This window comes from Lepisma saccharinum, chromosome 30 (assembly GCF_977018435.1).
Source record: "Lepisma saccharinum chromosome 30, izLepSacc3.1, whole genome shotgun sequence".
NCBI classification, from domain to species: Eukaryota; Metazoa; Arthropoda; class Insecta; order Zygentoma; family Lepismatidae; genus Lepisma; species Lepisma saccharinum.
Window position 1 is genome coordinate 3,116,663 of NC_139258.1, and position 19,064 is coordinate 3,135,726.

Here is a 19,064-nt window from a genome sequence, read left to right on the forward strand (position 1 = left end):
CAATGGAAAATTTCCGCCGAATTTTATGATGAACTGAAGCTTCGTTGCTATTAACATTTTAAGTAAACAATATATGTTTCTTCATGCACATAATAATGCAAAATTAATTTGTAATTGTTATATTTATTCACTACATGAATAGTGAGTGATATTCCATGAAGGAACACTATGGATACGTGGTTTTTCTACTGTTTTTGTATTACGTTTATGTGATTCACTTATTACAAAGAACTTTGATTAAACACTACATTAAATATCAGTACATAGCAACTAACTTTAAATCATTTACTTTCATACAATCAGATCTTAGCATTATCTAAATGTATGCGTACATTTGTTTTTCTGCTTTCAAAGATATTATTGACATAACTCCCACAGATAACTTCTAGTGCTAAATTCAAAGTGTCATGAAAGTGAAAAAACGCATTTTTCTAGTTATAACATCGTGAAATAGAATATTTGCACTATTTATTAGGGTATTTGTCTTTACAAACTAGAGACTGTGGTACTAGTTTTGTGCTGCGAACTACGGCCTACCACTGATGACATTTCATGTGAGGAAATAGTCTGTTGATTGATTGAGTTGGTGTTTAAGTCCACTTTATGCACAGGAAGGCTAATTCGGACTGTACCTACAGTTTAAAGTGGGATCCGAACCACTATGTGCCTCCACCGGATATATAACCCGGGACCCCTCGATTACAAGGCCATCAGGGAGGGCCTGGAGAAATAGTCTGTTATGAAGCTTTCATCTTAATAAATCTAGGCCAAAACTAAACACCACATGCTTGTACCAGATGTTTATTTTATGTGTAAAAAGAAGTGTGTGTATAGTCAGAGTGTAAACGTGTGTTGTATGTACAAAAGTAAATTAGCACTGTAAATTGTCACATATCTGTTCCGCCATGTGTATTTTGAAGCATTAATTAATATTTTTGTTCCTACGAAGTGTGTATGCATGTGCTTAAAGTCATGCGTCCCACTTTACCTTGATCTAATAAATGATATTTTATACAGAGAGGCATCAGAAAGAAATCTAAGTTAAGTAACTATTAAGTAGTGTTTCGAAAGTGTTAACTTTGTTGCCTGCAATCAAAATTTTTAAACAAACAAATAATGAATGAATGGCATATTTCTGTTGAAATCATCAAATAATAATTATCCTCAATATGATATTATGCATTATTTTGGTTCATCAAAGTAACGACACAGGTTTGCACAATATTATTAGTTTATAAAAACCTTGATACAATGGGCAAAACGTTCACTAGTATAAACTTTATGTAGTCTGCTTACCTATCAATCCTACTCTTAAGGCATGTATCATGTCGCTGGACACAAGCCAGATGACACAGCTGTAGCAATTTGATCATTGTAATTGAAACTAATCTTAATGAAGTGTATTTATGTTCTCGATCGTACAGTGGGATCCATAAGTATTACCGTGCAAATTGTCCATCACCATGTTCGTGCAGTTTATTTGACCCAATAAGAGCTTCAAGAATTTAAAAAAAAACTCAAAATAAGCTGTTGACAATTTCTGCACCAGCATACATAGAAATCTATCGCTTAAAAACACACAGGATGTAAGAGAAAAATTAATGAAAATAGTGATGGACAATTTGCACAACAATACTCATGGATCCCACTGTACAACCAGGAAACTATTGTTGTTGATATGTAATCATTAGACCACATCCTAAAAATTACTATATTACTTGGCAGACAAGCTAAATCTCAAAGGCAATACACAGGTTGTTAAACAGGATTGGGTTGAGTTGTAGGAACTTCAGCATTTTTCAATGAGTCCGTAACAAGGGCGAATATACATAACACAAACATATTGCTGAGATTGCAAGCATAATTTATTAATAATACTCTCGCCTCCGTTATCCTGGTTTTCCTTGGAATTTTATTAAAATATTACATTACATAGTGCTATTATAAATGTCTTTCCAGAAACACAAACATTCAAGATTCTTGTTTCTTCTCGCTCATCATGATAAAGAATTCTTGAAAATCTATCACACCATCGCCGTTAAGGTCCACTTTCAACATCAGAGCGTCCAGTTCTTCATCTGTCAAATAGTCACCGAAACTCATAACAGCATCCCGTAACTCGTCCTTCGATATGAAGCCATCGCTGTCCATGTCGTAGTGTTTGAAGATTTCCATCACTTGATTTTTCTCATCTATCTCTTTCAACTTCGCTTCCATAATGCTGATGAACTCCGTCAACTCGATCCTTCCGTTTGAGTTGCTGTCCGCCTTCCTCATCAACTCCTCAAGTTCCTCCTCGGATGGGTCCTCCCCCAAGTACTTCATGATCTTCCCCAAGTCTTGGACGGACACCGTTCCGTTATTGTCCGAATCGAACAAACTGAATGCGCGTCGCAGTTCGTTCATTCGCGCTTGCGTCACCTGCTTAGTCATTCTAACTCTGGCTGAGCTTGTTTAATTCATCTCCAAACAAGCAAGGAAAGGCATATATTGTTACTAAGGATACTTACGCAACAAAGAATTGTTGCCAACGTAACACGCACAGCTGTAACCAAACGCCTGCTTGTATTTACAGAGAAATAAGGTGCATTCCAGTGTAATGGCTTGTTAGTGGCCTCCATACAGCCAATGTAAGATTTCAAACATTGAACTATCGACTTCGTAATTTAATTGGTCAGAGACGATAAAGACTTTAAGCTGAAAAAAATAGTGTTTTTGGTTTTGGGAATATAATTGTGACACGTTTTATGAACACATGGAAGATTTCTCTGCATCGTAGAACTTGCTATTTGAGGAAAAACATGTAACAGAAAGCAACAGCCCATTTGTTTTGCTGTTTGTGTGACATTTGTTGTTTATTGGGTTCAATATTGTTCATGTGCCTGGTTCATTTATAAGGCACAATGACCATTGAACTGTAACCAAACTCTCACTCGACTACTAGGATATGTTCCAAAAGATAGACTACAATAGAGGCTACAAATGTAATGGGTTCGCAAGATTTGTGTTATTTTTAAAAAATAAATCAAACAGTTCTTTATGTTTTAAACGGTGTTTCAAATGTTTTAAACAGTGTTTCAAATGTTTTAAACAGTGTTTTAAACAAGAACAGAAAAAAACATGTTTTAAACAAATAAAACGCTTAAAACATAATGCCAAGAAGACTTACTTTCTAAGAATAATGTTTAATTAGGAATCTGTTAATCATACAAGGATGGACTGTGTTCCTATTGTAAAGTGAACGCTTGACTAACTTCTTAAAATACATATTTTAACATATGTTGGTCTTAAATCTCGCATGTAGGCTGTTCGAGAAGCTTCAACTAATCCATAGTTGCCAGGCCCTACTCAGTCCACGTGGTAGCTACTCTGCTTCTTTTTAATATAACATTTTATCGTGAATACAACAGAATATTGACATTAACAACTATGTGCAGTATGTTAAGTGAGGAACAAAAGTGTTTCATCCACATAGTATTCAATTTTAAAAATATTTTAAACACTTGTTAAAAAACAGGCATGTGTTTTAAACGTGGCCCAAGTGTGTTCATCACGATGTGTTTCTTTGTTAATTCAATGTACATTTTCAGCCACTGGACAGATTTCTATGTACACTAAACAAAATTACACGGATTGAATGAAAAGGCAAAGTTACAAATAACCACAAACTATGAAACATCAAGTATGAAACACTTTGTTTTAAACATTTGTGAAAAAACAAACCCGTGTGTTTTAAACGTTTAAAACAAGTTGTTTAAAACACTTTTGTTTTAAACATGCCAACCCTGGGAGTAAACCATGGATTGATGGTTGGTTCTGATTTGTTGTTTCTTCACTTTGACACAGAATATACAGGTCAAATAGAACATGTTCTCGTTGCGGAACAATTGACCATCTGTTGGAAAACTGTTCCCAGTTTGATACATAGCTCAGCATCAAGAATGGCGTTTCAGTAGAAAACTAAGTCTCTAGACAAATGGCTTTACTCACAGGACCACTTGTTGTCTACTTGTAGATGCCTTTCGAGGAAAATAGATTAGTATTTCGAATTTATTTGTGAAGAACATTTGACTGATGGGGTGTTTTTTTCAATTCCAGGGACAACTGCCAGAAGAAGCTGAAGAAGAAGAGAAGGAAGAAGAGCCCGATCGCCTTACCATCCTCCTCCAGCAATCCAAGTTTGACTGCCACGGAAAGAACACAGGCTACTACGCCGACCAGGAACTCGCCTGTGAGGTGTTCCACTACTGCCAGGACAACGTGAAGCACTCCTGGATATGTCCCAACGGTTTCACCTTCCACCAGGTTCACCTCATCTGCATGCCACCTAGCAACGACAACATCTGCGCCAAATCTAACCAGTTCCACTTCGTCAACGATTTCCTCTACAGGCCAATCAACGCCGAGGAAGCCCAGACCAGACCCAACGTGACCTTGAAGTATGCTGATCGTTACTTCCCAGAAACTTACGGTAATGTTGTTCCGGTGAGAGGCGAGGACGCACAGTCGGATCAGCCACAGCGACCACAGTACGTCGTCACCGCAGCTCCACCTCGTGGCAGACCCATCCTGGTGTCCAATTCAAGACCCCAGCAGTATAGCAGCGGATCGTCGTATCGTCAGCAACCCAACCAAGTGTTTCACTCACCGGAAGAGGTGAACATCCCACTTCAGCACAGGCGGCCATCTTCCTCGAACCAGAGAACGGGTGCAGTGTTCCAGGCAAGTCCAGCGAGGTTCCAGGAAAGGGACGACGATGAGTACGAGTATGATGACTTCAGCTACAAGCAAGGTTGAGGCGTGTGTTCAGGGCTTGATGTGTCCTTCGTGATGAATGCATGTGTTGTATGATATGTTTGGGTGGTTGAGCAAACTCGTTTCTATCACGTGAATGGTGTTGCATAATAGACAGACTTATGTAAAGGAATAACTCCATGTTGCTCAATGGTGAGCACCGATATTTATTTTGCGCACATTTTTTAAAACATTTAAAAGACATATTCACTTTTCACTCCACGCAAATTATGATAAATGTTTTGTTAAATGTTGTCTCTCGAGCCGACATTATGTGAATATATATTTACTGAATAAAAGTGTAATTATATATTAACACTGACTCATTTCTTTGCAACCATGGACATTATGAAATTTCGTTAGAATTAGACTTTCACTCAGGAGGTTAATAAAATTCTGGTAGTCATGGACGTCCGGAAGAGGAGCAAAGGAGGGCCATCCCCGTGGAAAATTAATATCAAGTTAAAGGTATACGAGGTGTGTAAATAAAGTAATGAGACTGGTTTTTACATGTTTTATTCCAAGAACATTACAATGCAACATTGTCTCCTTCAAAGTAATTGCCTTGGGAAGCCACACAGCGCTGGAGACGGTTGTTCCACTCTTCATAGCAGTGCTGGAACGCGGATACTGGAATAGCCTTCAGCTGGTCGGTTACAGCCTTTTGAATCTTGTCCACGTCGTCAAACCGACGTCCCTTCAGGTGTGTTTTCAATCTCGGGAATAGGGAAAAGACACAAGGACTCAAGTCGGGCGAATTAGGAGGCTGAGGAGCCATAGGAATGTTCTTACTGGCCAAAAAAGGGTTTACTGAAATTGCTGTGTGACAAGGCGCATTGTCGTGATGCAACACCCAGTTCAGTTTGATGTTTGGTCGCACACGCATGAACCTTTTTCGCAATCTTTGCAGAACCTCTCGGTAAAAGTGTTGATTAACCCCTTGCCTCGATCATCCTGACTGTCAATCGATGATCGGCACGCACAAGCTCACGGACTCTGTCGACGTTTGCATCAGTTCTTGCAACCGAAGGCAATTGACTCTCTTCCTTCTGCAAATGCCTTAAACCAACGAAACACCTGGGCCCTTGACAAAACACTGTCGCCGTAGGCCTGTTGCAATTTTGCAAAAGTTTCCGTTGCACTGTGTCCAAGTCTGAAGCAAAACTTGATCGCATACCTTTGCTCGATGTTCGTGTCACTCATTGTCCGAAGGCACAAGCTAAACCTGCTTCACTGAAACAATCGCTACGGACAACCAACGTGACGGTAGCGAGTTCTAACTTGCACTGATGGTGTATCACATGTTCATCCACCTCCCCTCCAAGTCCCACGTCACCAGCGTCGCCGGTTCGTGCGCAGTGTTGCAGTCTCATTACTTTATTTACACACCTCGTATATTTCACACATATAATTACATTTCAGTCACTGTAAATGATAACTTCAATCTGAAGGAGTGTTTCCTAAGGGAGCAACACTATTATGGGGGAAATATGCTTAGTTTGCCCCTCAGAGATTTTAGAACAGTATTTGGTGCTAAGTTTTGACGTTTTAATGATATCCTTCTGTAACTGGCTGTCTCAGGCGTTTGTTGTAATGTAATCTACTTCTTCGATAAATTAATTGTGACTATGTATCCGGATGTTGCTTTTACAAAACCCACATGGTAATCGCAGCACGTTTCATTCATGACGTAGCGATGCATCGAATATGTCTGATACTAAATACATCATGAAGGGGTTAAACCCTGAAATCATTAATTCTGATCGGTTATATCACAGATAAGCAGAGCTGGAGGCCTTGAGAGAGAGGGTGAGTGCGAGACTCATATCTGCGCCTACCGACATTCCACGATTATCACAGCAATCATTTTCTGGAGAGATGCATTGTCCCATAACTATATCCAGTGTTTTATTAACACCCCCACCATATTTCCTCAATGCCCCTCTACCACATGGGTCCATTTAAGATCATTGTGACCCTTATACCCGCCTAAATAATTTTCTTCAAATCCCCACCACCTTTCCGCTGGAGAAATCTCGATAAACCCCTGACTTTATCTTTGCCTTGAATGCTGACCAAAGTTACTGTACCTCATTCAAAAATAATTGGAAAATTTTATTTCGTCGCCATGCAGTTTCCCGAAAAGGATATGAAGGCTTCCTTCCAGATATACGTATTACTGCGATTATTAAATTCACTCAATAACGTCTTTTGTATGGAAGATGAAAGAATTCAAGATAAATAAAACCACATATAAAGCGATTTATCTGTGGTAAATTGATGAAGTGTTCCTTTGAAAAAGTGCCCTACTTTATTACGTTATTTCTACTGAAACTGAAGAATGAGGATAATACCCAGGTATTCTCCAGAATCTATGCATTACATAGATGTACATCATTCTATTGTTTCCTAACCGCTAGTAAAAGTCATGCCAATTTTCAATAGCGAAACCACCGAAGCACTGACGCTTCGCAGAATCGCAGTGGGCCGTTTTCTCGGGAACCCCCATCCTTCCGGGGCCTCTCAGCGGATTATTACAAAACTTCTTGCGAATGGCGATTCTGAGCAATAGGTCAGTGCACCGGTTTCCTGCCTTCTTTCCAGATCTGCTTATATACCCTTATCTGTGGTTATATGGATTGGAGACATTTCTGACAACATCAAACCAAACATAGCGTCAACGAGGGTGACTGGTATGTTCTGATAACATGAAGCTGTTAAACATAAATGGACAAAACTGGCAGTACATACATGACGCTACGGGTGGCGAGTTGCCTAAATATGGTGCAAGAACATGATAAAGCAATATAGGAAGTAGTAGCTACTTTGGAAAACAAAGCAATATGTATATTCACCCCAAGAACCAACCTATGAATGAAGAGTAAAAACCGATTGGGTTACTTTGCATACACAGTATTATTGTTACGCATCATTACGTAATAGACATCAGTAGGGTGATCATAATGCTTTGACTCCCCCCCCCCCAACGCGTAAAATCAGTTAAGCTTAATTATGGAAGTACTTATTGTTAAAGTTATTTGAAGAAAAGAGTCCAAAGTATCAATTTGTAGCATATATTGTGCGTACAAACAGCATTACAAAAGAAAAAAAGAACGAACAAGAAACAACGAACATTCTCGATGGCCATGACACTAGTTAAAGATTCCAGGAACATTTTCTTTAGTATGAAATGTCTCTCAAATTTAGATTTGGTTTTCAAGCTAACTCCTAGACTTTTATAAAACGGGACAAATAGTGTTTTTATTTAAGGTAACGTGTGACAAATTTCGCACCAGATCTGCATTTACTTCAATGTCGTCGGAATGGGCACTGCTACTAAGGAAAAACCACGCATAATTTGAGAGTATGAATTTCTCCCCATGTTGGAAGTGGAAGCGGTTTTCAAAGTTGATTATTAAGCTAGATATCGTGTTTGAAAAGTATGATGAATAAGTATTTACAGAATCCCATGTATTCCTTATGGAGAGACAACTTCAAATTCAAGTTACGGCTAAACAAATGAGAGTTTCCACTCTTTCTAGCGCAAATATCATCTTCAATGGATCCTCTACCCGATTACACGTTTTCCCCCCCGCCATCCGAAGTTTCATGTCTCCAAGAAAACGAACAAAATAATTCTCCCATAAGAGTAATTTCACCTTGCCTCCTACACCCAACCTGGCAGTGTTGCCAAACCTCATGTGCATAAAAGATATAAATTTCACCTTAAATTGAGCTAAAGTTGAATTTCAAGGAGCTAGATTTACGAAGGCTGGATAAAGTGACTCCCATGGCAATTTTAGTTGTCAAGTGGGGGTGGGAGCGCTGTTATTTACCGGTAACTTTAAAGAGATGACAATCTATTCTTATTTTTCACCGTCTAGATCTGACGGCATCACCTATCTCAATAATCCACCGATGGTTGTACACCGATGGATCCCTAGTGTCCTAGCACGCTGTGTTAACGTTTCTTTTATTAAAAAGAAGACCCCTAAACAGTAGCTTCCCCACACATCAAACTCTAACTAACTCTCTAGTCTTCTTAAAGCCGAAGGTTCATGGTTGCAGCAACACAAGCCTTCCATCTGTCCCTATCTTGAGCAAGATGTATATACTTTTTTCCATCCCTAACGATTTCCTTTAGGTCTATCTCAACGTTGTCCCTCCATCTTCGTCTTGGCCTTCCTACAGGTCACTTACCATCAGGTTCCCTAACAAGAATCCTGTAAACTCCTCTTTCCTCTCCCATTCGTGTCACATGGCCTGCCCACCTAAGTCTTCTTGATTTAATTATTATAATAATATCTGGACATGAATATAAATTATGTAGTTCTAAATTATGTAACCTTCTTCACTCACCTGTCTCCTCATCCCTTTTAGGTCCAAATATTTTCCTAAGGATCTTATTTTCAAATACTCTCAATTTATGTTCCTCTTTCAATGTAAGGAACCAAGTTTCACACCCATATAATACTACAGGCAAAATTACTGTTTTGTATATTTTAACTTTTAGTTTCTTAGATATTAAACGAGAAGACAAAAGTTTATGAAGAGAGAAGTAACATGCATTTCCTGAATTAAGCCTACTTTTTATTTCCTCTTTAATATAATTTTCACTTGTTAATATTACTCCTAAGTACGCGTATTTGAATTTGGAAACTGGTTCAAACGAGTTGTTATCAATAATTAGATTTTGATGACTACCTAACACTTGGTTTCGGCCTGTAAGTATATACGTATTTAGTTTTCTCTTTGTTAACTTACAAACCTATCTCTTTAGCAGTTTTGAAAAATATTTTAGCAATATTCTTAATTGTATTTATATCATCCCCTAATAAGTCTACATCATCTGCATATGCTAACAACTGAGTCACACCATTTAATTTTAGTCCTTCTTTAGTTTCTTTTACCTTCCTAACAGCATATTCTAAGGCAAAATTGAAGAGCAATGGAGATAATGCATCTCTTTGTTTTAACCCATCATGAATTGTAAATTCGTCAGACACATTAATAACAAATACGAATTTTACTTTCTGTTTCACTGGTGCATACTTTTATCATACTAACAAGCTTCTTAGGTATTCCAAACTCTACTAATATATTATATAATTTATCTCTTTTGACCGAATCATATGCTTTCTTGAAATCAATGAATAGCTGATGGACATTTTGATTCCCACTTTTTTTCAAGTGTCTGTTACTGTTGATCTGTTACGTTTAAATCCACATTGATAATCACCTATAATTTCATTAGCATATGGGGTTAGTCTTGTTAAAAGAATGTTAGATAATATTTTATATGTTGTTGTGAGTAGAGAAATTCCACGGTAATTATTTCAGTTCATTTTATCATCTTTCTTAAACACAGGAACAATTATGGATTCTTCCCACTGTTGAAGGATTTCTTCTTTATTCCATATTAAACAAATTAATTTATGAATTTGACATATTAATGAATTCCCACCATATTTAATTAACTCAGCTGGTATTAAATCAATGCCAGGTGCTTTGTTATTCTTTAGCCTTTTAATAGCATCTTTAACTTCAGTCAAGTCAGGTTTTGGAACTAAAGGTTCTGCTGTGTGTACTTCATTTACTTCTGATTTATCTCCTACATGAACATTTAAAAGGTCATTAAAGTAGTTCATCCATCTATTTAGAATATCGCTTGGGTCAGTTAGAAAATCACCATCTTTATCTTTTATCAAGTTTACTTTAGGTTGCCACCCCTTTCTAAATTCATTTATACCTTTATATAAATCTTTGATATTTTTGTTTTTGCTGTTTGTTTCAATTTCGTTAATTTTGCTTTTCAAGTAATCTGTTTTTTTTACTTCTAAACGTGCGGTTAACTTCTCGGTTTATGATATCCTATACTTTCTTTAGCTGCTGATTCTATTGAATTACGTATGTGCTCCCAATTCTTATTTAAGTCTGTTTCATTTATATTTTCATCATCATTTAAATCCTGCAAAACATCAAATCTATTTGACAGTTTAATTTGGTAATCTTTCTTAATTCTTTCATCAGTAAACTTTCCTGTATCAAATTTTATAACTTTTAGATTTTGTTGCTTATGATTTATCACTGAGAGTCTTTCTCTTAATTTAGCAATTACTAAATAATGGTCACTGGCACAGTCAGCACCTCTATGTGTACGAACGTCAATTATACTATTATGCCTTCTCTTATCAATGAGAATATGATCTATCTGATTATGAGTTTTACCATCTGGAGAAGACCAGGTACATTTATACATATCAAACTCACATATCAATTTATCTCAAATCTCTCTTTCACTCAGGACAGACAAACACAAACACCCATGTCCGAACAGGGACTCGAACCCGGTGGTCGGTAACATTTCCATCTGCATTAAGAAGCTTTTACAACATTGTGGATGCGAATGTATTACAGATTATGTTTATCTTACATTTCTTGCGTAACACCAATTCTTGTAAATCCCGGCATAGGTGTTCATTTTTTTAGTGTCCCTTCATAAATTCCATATCATCACTCATCCTCAACTTCGCGATTAGCCAAAAAGTGCCAGAAAAGCGAAGTGAAATAAAACCAAATCTAGATAGAAATGTTGTTAAAAAAGACTTCTTTTGTACATTCTTCACAGATTCTCAATTTGACTATTTCTGGTCACATTTCTACTGTAGTTCACGTTCCAAAAACCTCTATTGATGTACGATTATGATATCTCATTCTACGTTACTTTTCTGCCACTTATGTGCTGCGGTCTGTAGCTACCAATCAATGTAGCAAGAACCAAAGATTATGACGCGGCAAGTTTTTATCGATAGTAGGGTTATTTTATGTCTCATGGAATCACTAAATAATATCGTTCACGGGCTGACTCCTTATGGATATTTGATATTTTACAAGATATACAGTACATCATCTTGGAGGTTTCATGCTAAAACACATTACACTAACGACCAAGCAAGACAAACACAGCAAATGAGCTCCTTTCTACAAGGATCGTTCTGAAATCATTTGAGCGGCAAACCGTATAAAAATGGGGATTAAGAGAAGTGTCGAATATTTATTACATTCGAGTCTTGAACAAATGGTCTAGTTGTACAATATTCTAAAATTAATGTCCCCAGCAAGTTTGGTAGTATTGTCATATGCTTGTTCAAACACTGCGGTTAAATTCCGATTAAAGTTAATATCAACAGACATTCCTACAATCCAGATTAATTGATTGATTTGTTTTATTTTACTTCGCTTTTGTGCCACTGGTGGCTAATTTGCGAAAATAGGAATGAGTGATGATATGATGAAATTGATGAATTGACACTCATAAACATCCATGCCCAGGCCAGGATTCGAATCCGGGACTCCTGGAGTCGTAGCGCGATGCGCTAATTACTCCGCCACGGGGGCCGGCTACAATCCAGTTTAGAATGTCCAAATTTGGATAAAATCGATTAATTGTTCAATATTCAATGGAATTGTTCGAGTAGTTCTGTAGATTGAAAGCATGAAGGTTGCTTCAAAACTTATTGCGTCCTCTCATCTAATCATGTCATTTCAAATTAGACGAAACCATGCATTAATCTTCATTAACTTTATAAAATCAAGCGCAGTGTATAGTTCTTGAAATTTATGTTCAATGTGAGCAATCTGCCTCCTCTCTTTACAATCATACAACCAAACGCATGAGAATTCGAGAACCAACTTCTCAGAATCGACGCTTGGTGGCGTCCTGCACCTGTTTTGTAGTGTCATCTGGTGGCATTTCTGTAAACTAACGGAACAGAAGTAAGTTATTCGGGATGTTGACATTCATTTCCTTTGCTTTGTGATATGAAAATATCTTCTTTGTATCGCGTTTACCGATTGATGGAGAATTTTTGATCTTAGCTCTTTAGACTTCCGATTTTCATTTCCTGTGCAGAACAACTTCGTAGAGGTTTCTCTTTGTTCAGTAGTCAGTTCTATTTTTACATTTTCCTTCATTCGACTGTTAATCAGTAACCGAATTGGAAATAAATTACTGCCGGTATGCTCGTATGAACATATCATTTATCACTATAGTAATGTATTAGACATTAAGCCATTCACTACTTCAGAAGTTAAGCTGCGTAATAGTATGAGTGACGGACGTATCATGTTTTTTGTTTTCGTAAATAGGTAATTAATAATAAACAAATAATTAAATAGTAAACACACTTGTTAGTAAGTTTACTAAGCACATTTAAAAAAAAAAATACTGCCGGCATGCTTTTTGGTATCTTAATTACTACCGGTATGCCATACTCGTGGAGGGGAAGGAAGCAGTGGCGCAACCACAGGGGGGCAGGGGAGCACTGCCCCTTTCCAACCTTCGACGAAAGTCAATTCTAGGGGGGCAAGGGGGACAAACGTTGACGGCCAACGGGGGCACAGAGGAGTAATTGCTACCCTCGATTTCAAATTTTATGCAAATAAAAATACATTTCGTTAAATTTTCTTGCTCGCTTCGCTCGCAATGACTGCTTTTCTCAGTCTCGTCAAGTTCAGAGTGGGGCGGCAAGAATCGGCCGAGCGATCTAAATGAAAAAGAAATTGTAAGAAAGAGAATGCCATGGCGCCCCGTGAAATTATTTTGCGCCCAATTAAATCAATATTGTTGTCAGTTGCAAAAATTGGATTAAAAATTTTCTTCCTCGCTTCGCTCGCAATCTAGGTTGTTTTCTGTAATGTGATGTATTTAAATAATATGTGTTGTATATATGTATTGAATAAACTTTGAATACGTACAGAATTTAGTGTTAGCATGTTGCATACGTATTTTCGAATTTTATGTTGCTCCATGTTGCATGTGTAAAACGTATCTTGAACGAGAAAGTTATACATGTTATGTGCAAAAAGAATTATGTTCAGAATGCATTTATCATTCATTTTCTGCCATTCAAAAATACAATTTGTGTGCTTGTTTTCCATTATTAGCTAATGTGAAATTGCATGTGTTGAAAAAATGTTTCAAATCGTTTGTTCCAAACAAATGCTCTAGCACCGACTTCTAGCCCCATCTTGCGTAATTTATGGGGATAATCACGCCTTTCGTACTACTACTACTACCACTAGTAATAATAATAATAATAATAATGCCATTATTATTGTTGTTATTAGCATTAGTATTATTATTACCATTATTATATATTATTATTATATATAATAATAATAATGTCATTATTATTGTTATTATTATTATTGGTACGTTTATCCTTGTACTTGCCCCCCCCCGCACAAAAATTCGTGGTTGCGCCTCTGGGAGGAAGATTTTAATTTACAAACTCACACACACACAAATATGTAGAGGGAGATTATTTCCGTAACATCTTTGGCTGTTATGCATCTGAAGCATAGGAACGAGTCACAACTCTAGAAGCAGCCAATTAACCAAGCGAGCCGCTGACGTCATCTCAACCCAGAAACTATCGCTAAGCCCCCTGCTCAGGCTCTACACGCCCACTAGGCTCGCTAGACAGACTCGCGTAGTCCGCTCGAGATGTTCCGAAAGTAATTCGACTCTACAATGCTATTAAGTGTAAAAATAAAATTAAAAATACATTATTATTATTATTATTAAATCCTTATAAAGTATCAAACTAATTCCTTTACTAACTGGTTAAAGATGCCAATAAATTACGAAATAGTTAAACTGGTTTTATTGTGTACAAATCTTTATTTAGCTTTTCCTTTTTGTTAATGTAAATCAATTAGATTTTATAGTTATTAGTGTCTTGCAATCTTATTTTACTTTTATTGAATGTATGTGTAGATTTGTTAATGATCTCTTGAGAGAGAGAGAGCACTCATAACCACACTACTTTGGTTGTGACCGAAAGGTACAAAGTGTAGACTTAAAGTATGGTCTTGACGGAAGTGACGTCACGTAGTGAAGTTCAAAAGCGCCAAGTTGCAGGCTTGGCCACATAACAAATGGACTTGTTGTTCATTTGTTTGAATTCGCGGTAGAAAGCCAGCAGTTCTTCTAATGTGTGGAAATGTGTGTATAAGAACATCTGCAAATGCTATGTGATTTCTGTGGTGAAAGACAAAGTGTTTAAAACGTGTAAAAGAAACGTGTATATCTACTGATCGTATTTGGCGCTGCAGTCGAAGTGCAGTTCGAAAGATTTTCACTTCCAGTCCACGACTTGAAGACCGCACTGCGACATCATTCTCAAAGTATGTTCTCTTCAAGTACGCTCTTGTACGTTTCGGACACGGCCTTAGTGTGTTTTCGATATTATTCCTAGTAATGTACTCGTATATTTTAAATTAAAAGTAATTGCTTATCTTTTGTTTGTTAAAAACTCCTTCCCCCCGGAATTTTTTTGTGAGGGATTTATGAGGCCAAGATTATTGGTGAGGGAAATCCCCCCATTGGATTTCGCACCCTGACTTTACTTCACAATAACACATCTCCGCGAGCTAGAAACAACGGAAAACGTTCGTAAACAACATAATCTTCATATACCTTGCAACATTTTTCACTTTTTAGCGGGGGGTACAGAGGGTCAACTATTGTATGCAATGAATAGTTTAGAATAGTTAAAAGGTCAGTAGCACCTACCTTTATAGTCCTCTGTAGTTCTGCGCGATGCCTTTGTCCTTTTCGTCTCCTCAAAGATTTTAACTACCAACTCCACACCAGGCACTCGTTCGAAATGTACTCTGGCCAGTGGCGTAGCATGGACATTTCGGGTGGGAACGCCAAGTCCGAAGGAAGGGTCGGCCCTTTCTTGCTTAATGACTTACTTATGGTATTAGTCGCCACAGGTATTGTTTATTTGCCTGAAGTCAGCTGGCTTTTCAATAAAACATCATCCATGCATGTTTTAGCTAGACAATTAGATGTCTCACTATGCCACAAATGTTTTGAACTCTGGTGTTTTATACCTTTCTGCATGACGCAAGTCATTAGAAAATCTACCTGAATCACAAGCGCCTTTGAACAACAGCAGACGTCATTGTTGTGGTTGATCCAACTACTCATTGATTTGGTTTATTTTACTTCGCTTTTCTACCACTTTTGGTTAATCGCGAATATGAATATGAGTGATGATATTGATGAAGGGACACTGACAAAGAACACCCGTGCTCACGCTGCGATTTGAACCAGGGACCTCTGTCGTCTTGGCGCACTGTGCAAAGCAGAGTGGATGATCCAAATATCGTACACTCTACTGACGTAACAGTGCCGATTAGTAATTCAGACCACTGTTTATTACATCTTGAGAATGCTGATAAACATTTTAAAATAATTTTGTCCAGAGACCATTCGATGTTAAGAGTTTTCAAATGAATGCTAAACATTTCCATTGACACAATATTAAGCAGTTAGATAATAACGAAAAAATACAATAATAAAAAAATAGTTTTGCGGGTTAAGTGGTAGAGCAGCAACACGCTGAATTTCTACCACGAGGACTTCACCAACTTACTTCACAAAAACTGTGTTGATCTTTTAGTTTCTAATGCACATCGCTGTTCGTGCGATAAATCATACAATGCAGTGACCATTAAGAAGCAGTATATTTGAGATTGGTAAAGTTACGTCAGTCAATATTGCGTATTGTAGCATCACATAGCACGAGTTGCATGAGAGCGAAGAACCGGGTAGGAATGCTACCGCTGTCGTCTGCTTCAGAAGGCAGGAAGGGTCACATGAACCAATTACGGTAGACCTCTCGTACGCCGGCGTAAGAGAGACCATTTACGCACGTGCTGTAGAAATGGAAGCTTTCCCTCCAGAAAGGCAGCAAGGAATATAGAGCTTTTACGCCGAACCTGCTCGGCGTCCGACCGGGAAAGGCATTGAAAAGAGATGCTAGAACGAGTGTTGAGAGTGGAGCGTTGCAAGTGCATCGCGAAAAATAGCTATTATAATGCCATGAAGGTCAAACATATTTGAAATTAGTCACGTTTTACTTTATAATCACAGCATTTTTGAAATTTTAAATCTGGAAACGCCGGGCGTACGTGCGTACTATAACGCTACGCCACTGACTCTGGCATGTTAATTTCGAGAAGCACGTACATTTCGTAATTTAAAATAATGGCTATTCTATCTTGTGATGGGTCTATTATTATGATATCAACAGAATTGCCCTCACTAACCACCATAAAGTCACATCCCATATAACCCCACGTTCCACGATGAACTTCGCGCTTGGAAAGACAGGTGCTGCCGCCTAGTGAGTATAGTGGAACCACAGGCAAAAGATCCTGCGCAGACCCGTGCCTCCTGTGCATCGTCCTCCCGCGTGGAGGGGAGGGGCAGGTGGAGCATGCTTCCTTACGCGAAGACTTCTGGTCGAAGGTTCTTTACCTTGTAGGTAAAATGGTCACCGATGACATAAGACAGGCTATGTATGGACAATAAACAAATAACCATGCTCAAGGGCGCCGACTTGTCAAAATTATTGGGGGGGCTGTGATCACTGAAATAAATTAATGACTGACTCACTCCCTCCCTTTTTTAAGTTTTGGCCTCAGTGTTCGAAATCTCGTAAAAGCCCATGAATTCCTCAAAATTTTTTTTTTTATAATTTAGTTCGAATGCAAAATGTCAGTTGTTCACTGATGGATATATCACAAGTTTCGTCAACCATAATAGCAAAATATCCCAGACTTTTAATATTTGCTACCACGGAGCGCAAAACAGATCTCCCTAATATATCAATGATCTCGTTCTGAATGTCATGTGAGAGCCATTTGTAGCCCGAACGTCCCATCCACTCTCCTAGTTCATGCACATCTTCTTTTGAAACTCTTTTTAGTAAAAATGTTAACAATACTCATAATTATATACTTAGTATATAGTAATAAGTCATGTGTTTTGCTGTCTCTGATCATAGCCCCCCAAAGTTGATGGTCTATAACATTTCAAATGTGTATTTAAAGTTAAGTTCATGTGGTACAATTCAGAGTAAACTTTGCAAGAGAAGCAAAATAATACATTAGATCCTCTTATGCAAAATTATTTGGGGGGCTCTGCCCCCACATCTTTAACATTGGGGGGGGCGAGCCCCCCAAGCCCCATGGAGTCGGCGCCTATGACCATGCTAGTATTTCTAGACTTCACTTTAGCATTTATGTTTTCTTTTGTTTTCTTTAAATATAAGACTTAGGTGGGCAGACCATGTGGCACGAATGAGAGAGAAAAGAAGAGTTTACAGGATTCTTGTTGGGAAAGAGACCTGTAGGAAGGGAAAACTTTGAGTAGGACATAAAGGAAATCGTTAAGGATGGAAAAGATTGGATTGATCTTGGACAGATTGAATCACTGACGGCGCTAGGGAAAGGTGACTGGTGCGGGGGGCGAGAAAATGAAGACTAAAATTGGTAAATGCTGTAAGTGCCAAAATAATTCAAACACCGTTTGACTGTGAAATGTGCCATGCTTTATAATGTGGTAAACGTGAAATGTGGCTGGTAGCCCTCTAAGTAGTTCAAAGGGCGTGCACTAGTGTGCACGTTCTTACGGGCTGATGTGCGGAACGATGCGATTTCCCAACACTTTCGCTTTTGGCACTTACAGCGTTTACCACTTTTAGTCCTCAAATGTTTTGGGGGGCCAGTCACATTAAAACGTCCGAAAAAGTCTATATATATTTATAGTTATTATTATTACATTAATGTGTGGTATTTTGGGTTTGTCCTTTATTCAGAGTGGAAGTTTATACTGCCTAAATTTAGTTCTTGATTATGAGTTTATCTCTATATGATTCGTTTTAATAAAGGCATTAATTCTTATCTTATTCGTGTAAACTGCCATGAGTTGCATTGTTTCTAGTGGCCTATTTCAGTATTGGAAGACAAGTAGAAAATGGTCTAAAATAGTTTATCCAATTATAATTTTACAATTTATCGTCTTATTGTTAATTTATAATGGTTTGATAGAAAATATTCTTACGTTTGCACCCCCCCAACTGATCAACCTAGCTACGTCCCTGATAACAGGCATCTATGGAGTTCTTGGATGGAAGTTCTTTCATTTTGATATATGCAATGAGCGAACCTGATTCAAGATCGGAAAATCCTAAAAAGCGTTCTTTTACCAGCCCGCGATACAAATATCTGTCCTGTTCCTTCCTCGCAATGTCTTTTGTTTCATCTGACATCAGTGTGAATACTTTCGCCTCTTTCACTTCTTGGCTTATTTTGCTGAGAATAAGTGTGAACATTACGCAGATTAATATGGTTTGAATCGCCCCTATGTTTGGTGTTTGCCCCCTGAAGCAACGGTGTCCATTGTTCAA

General features: G+C 37.9%; 1 protein-coding gene and 1 pseudogene across 2 annotated transcripts in view; one reads left to right on the forward strand and one right to left on the reverse strand.

Moving 5' to 3' along the window:
• LOC145981807 (uncharacterized) overlaps positions 1–5,104 on the forward strand; it is a 51,098-nt gene extending 45,994 nt beyond the window's left edge. For both annotated transcript variants that reach the window (XM_083115234.1, XM_083115235.1), the window contains exon 3: positions 4,099–5,104. In XM_083115234.1, coding sequence (XP_082971360.1) covers positions 4,099–4,797 — 699 coding nt within the window. In that variant the 3' untranslated portion in view covers positions 4,798–5,104. The remainder of the gene's footprint in view (positions 1–4,098) is intronic.
• LOC145981809 (neo-calmodulin pseudogene) lies at positions 1,944–2,458 on the reverse strand (annotated as a pseudogene).
• Positions 5,105–19,064: the final 13,960 nt, after the last annotated feature.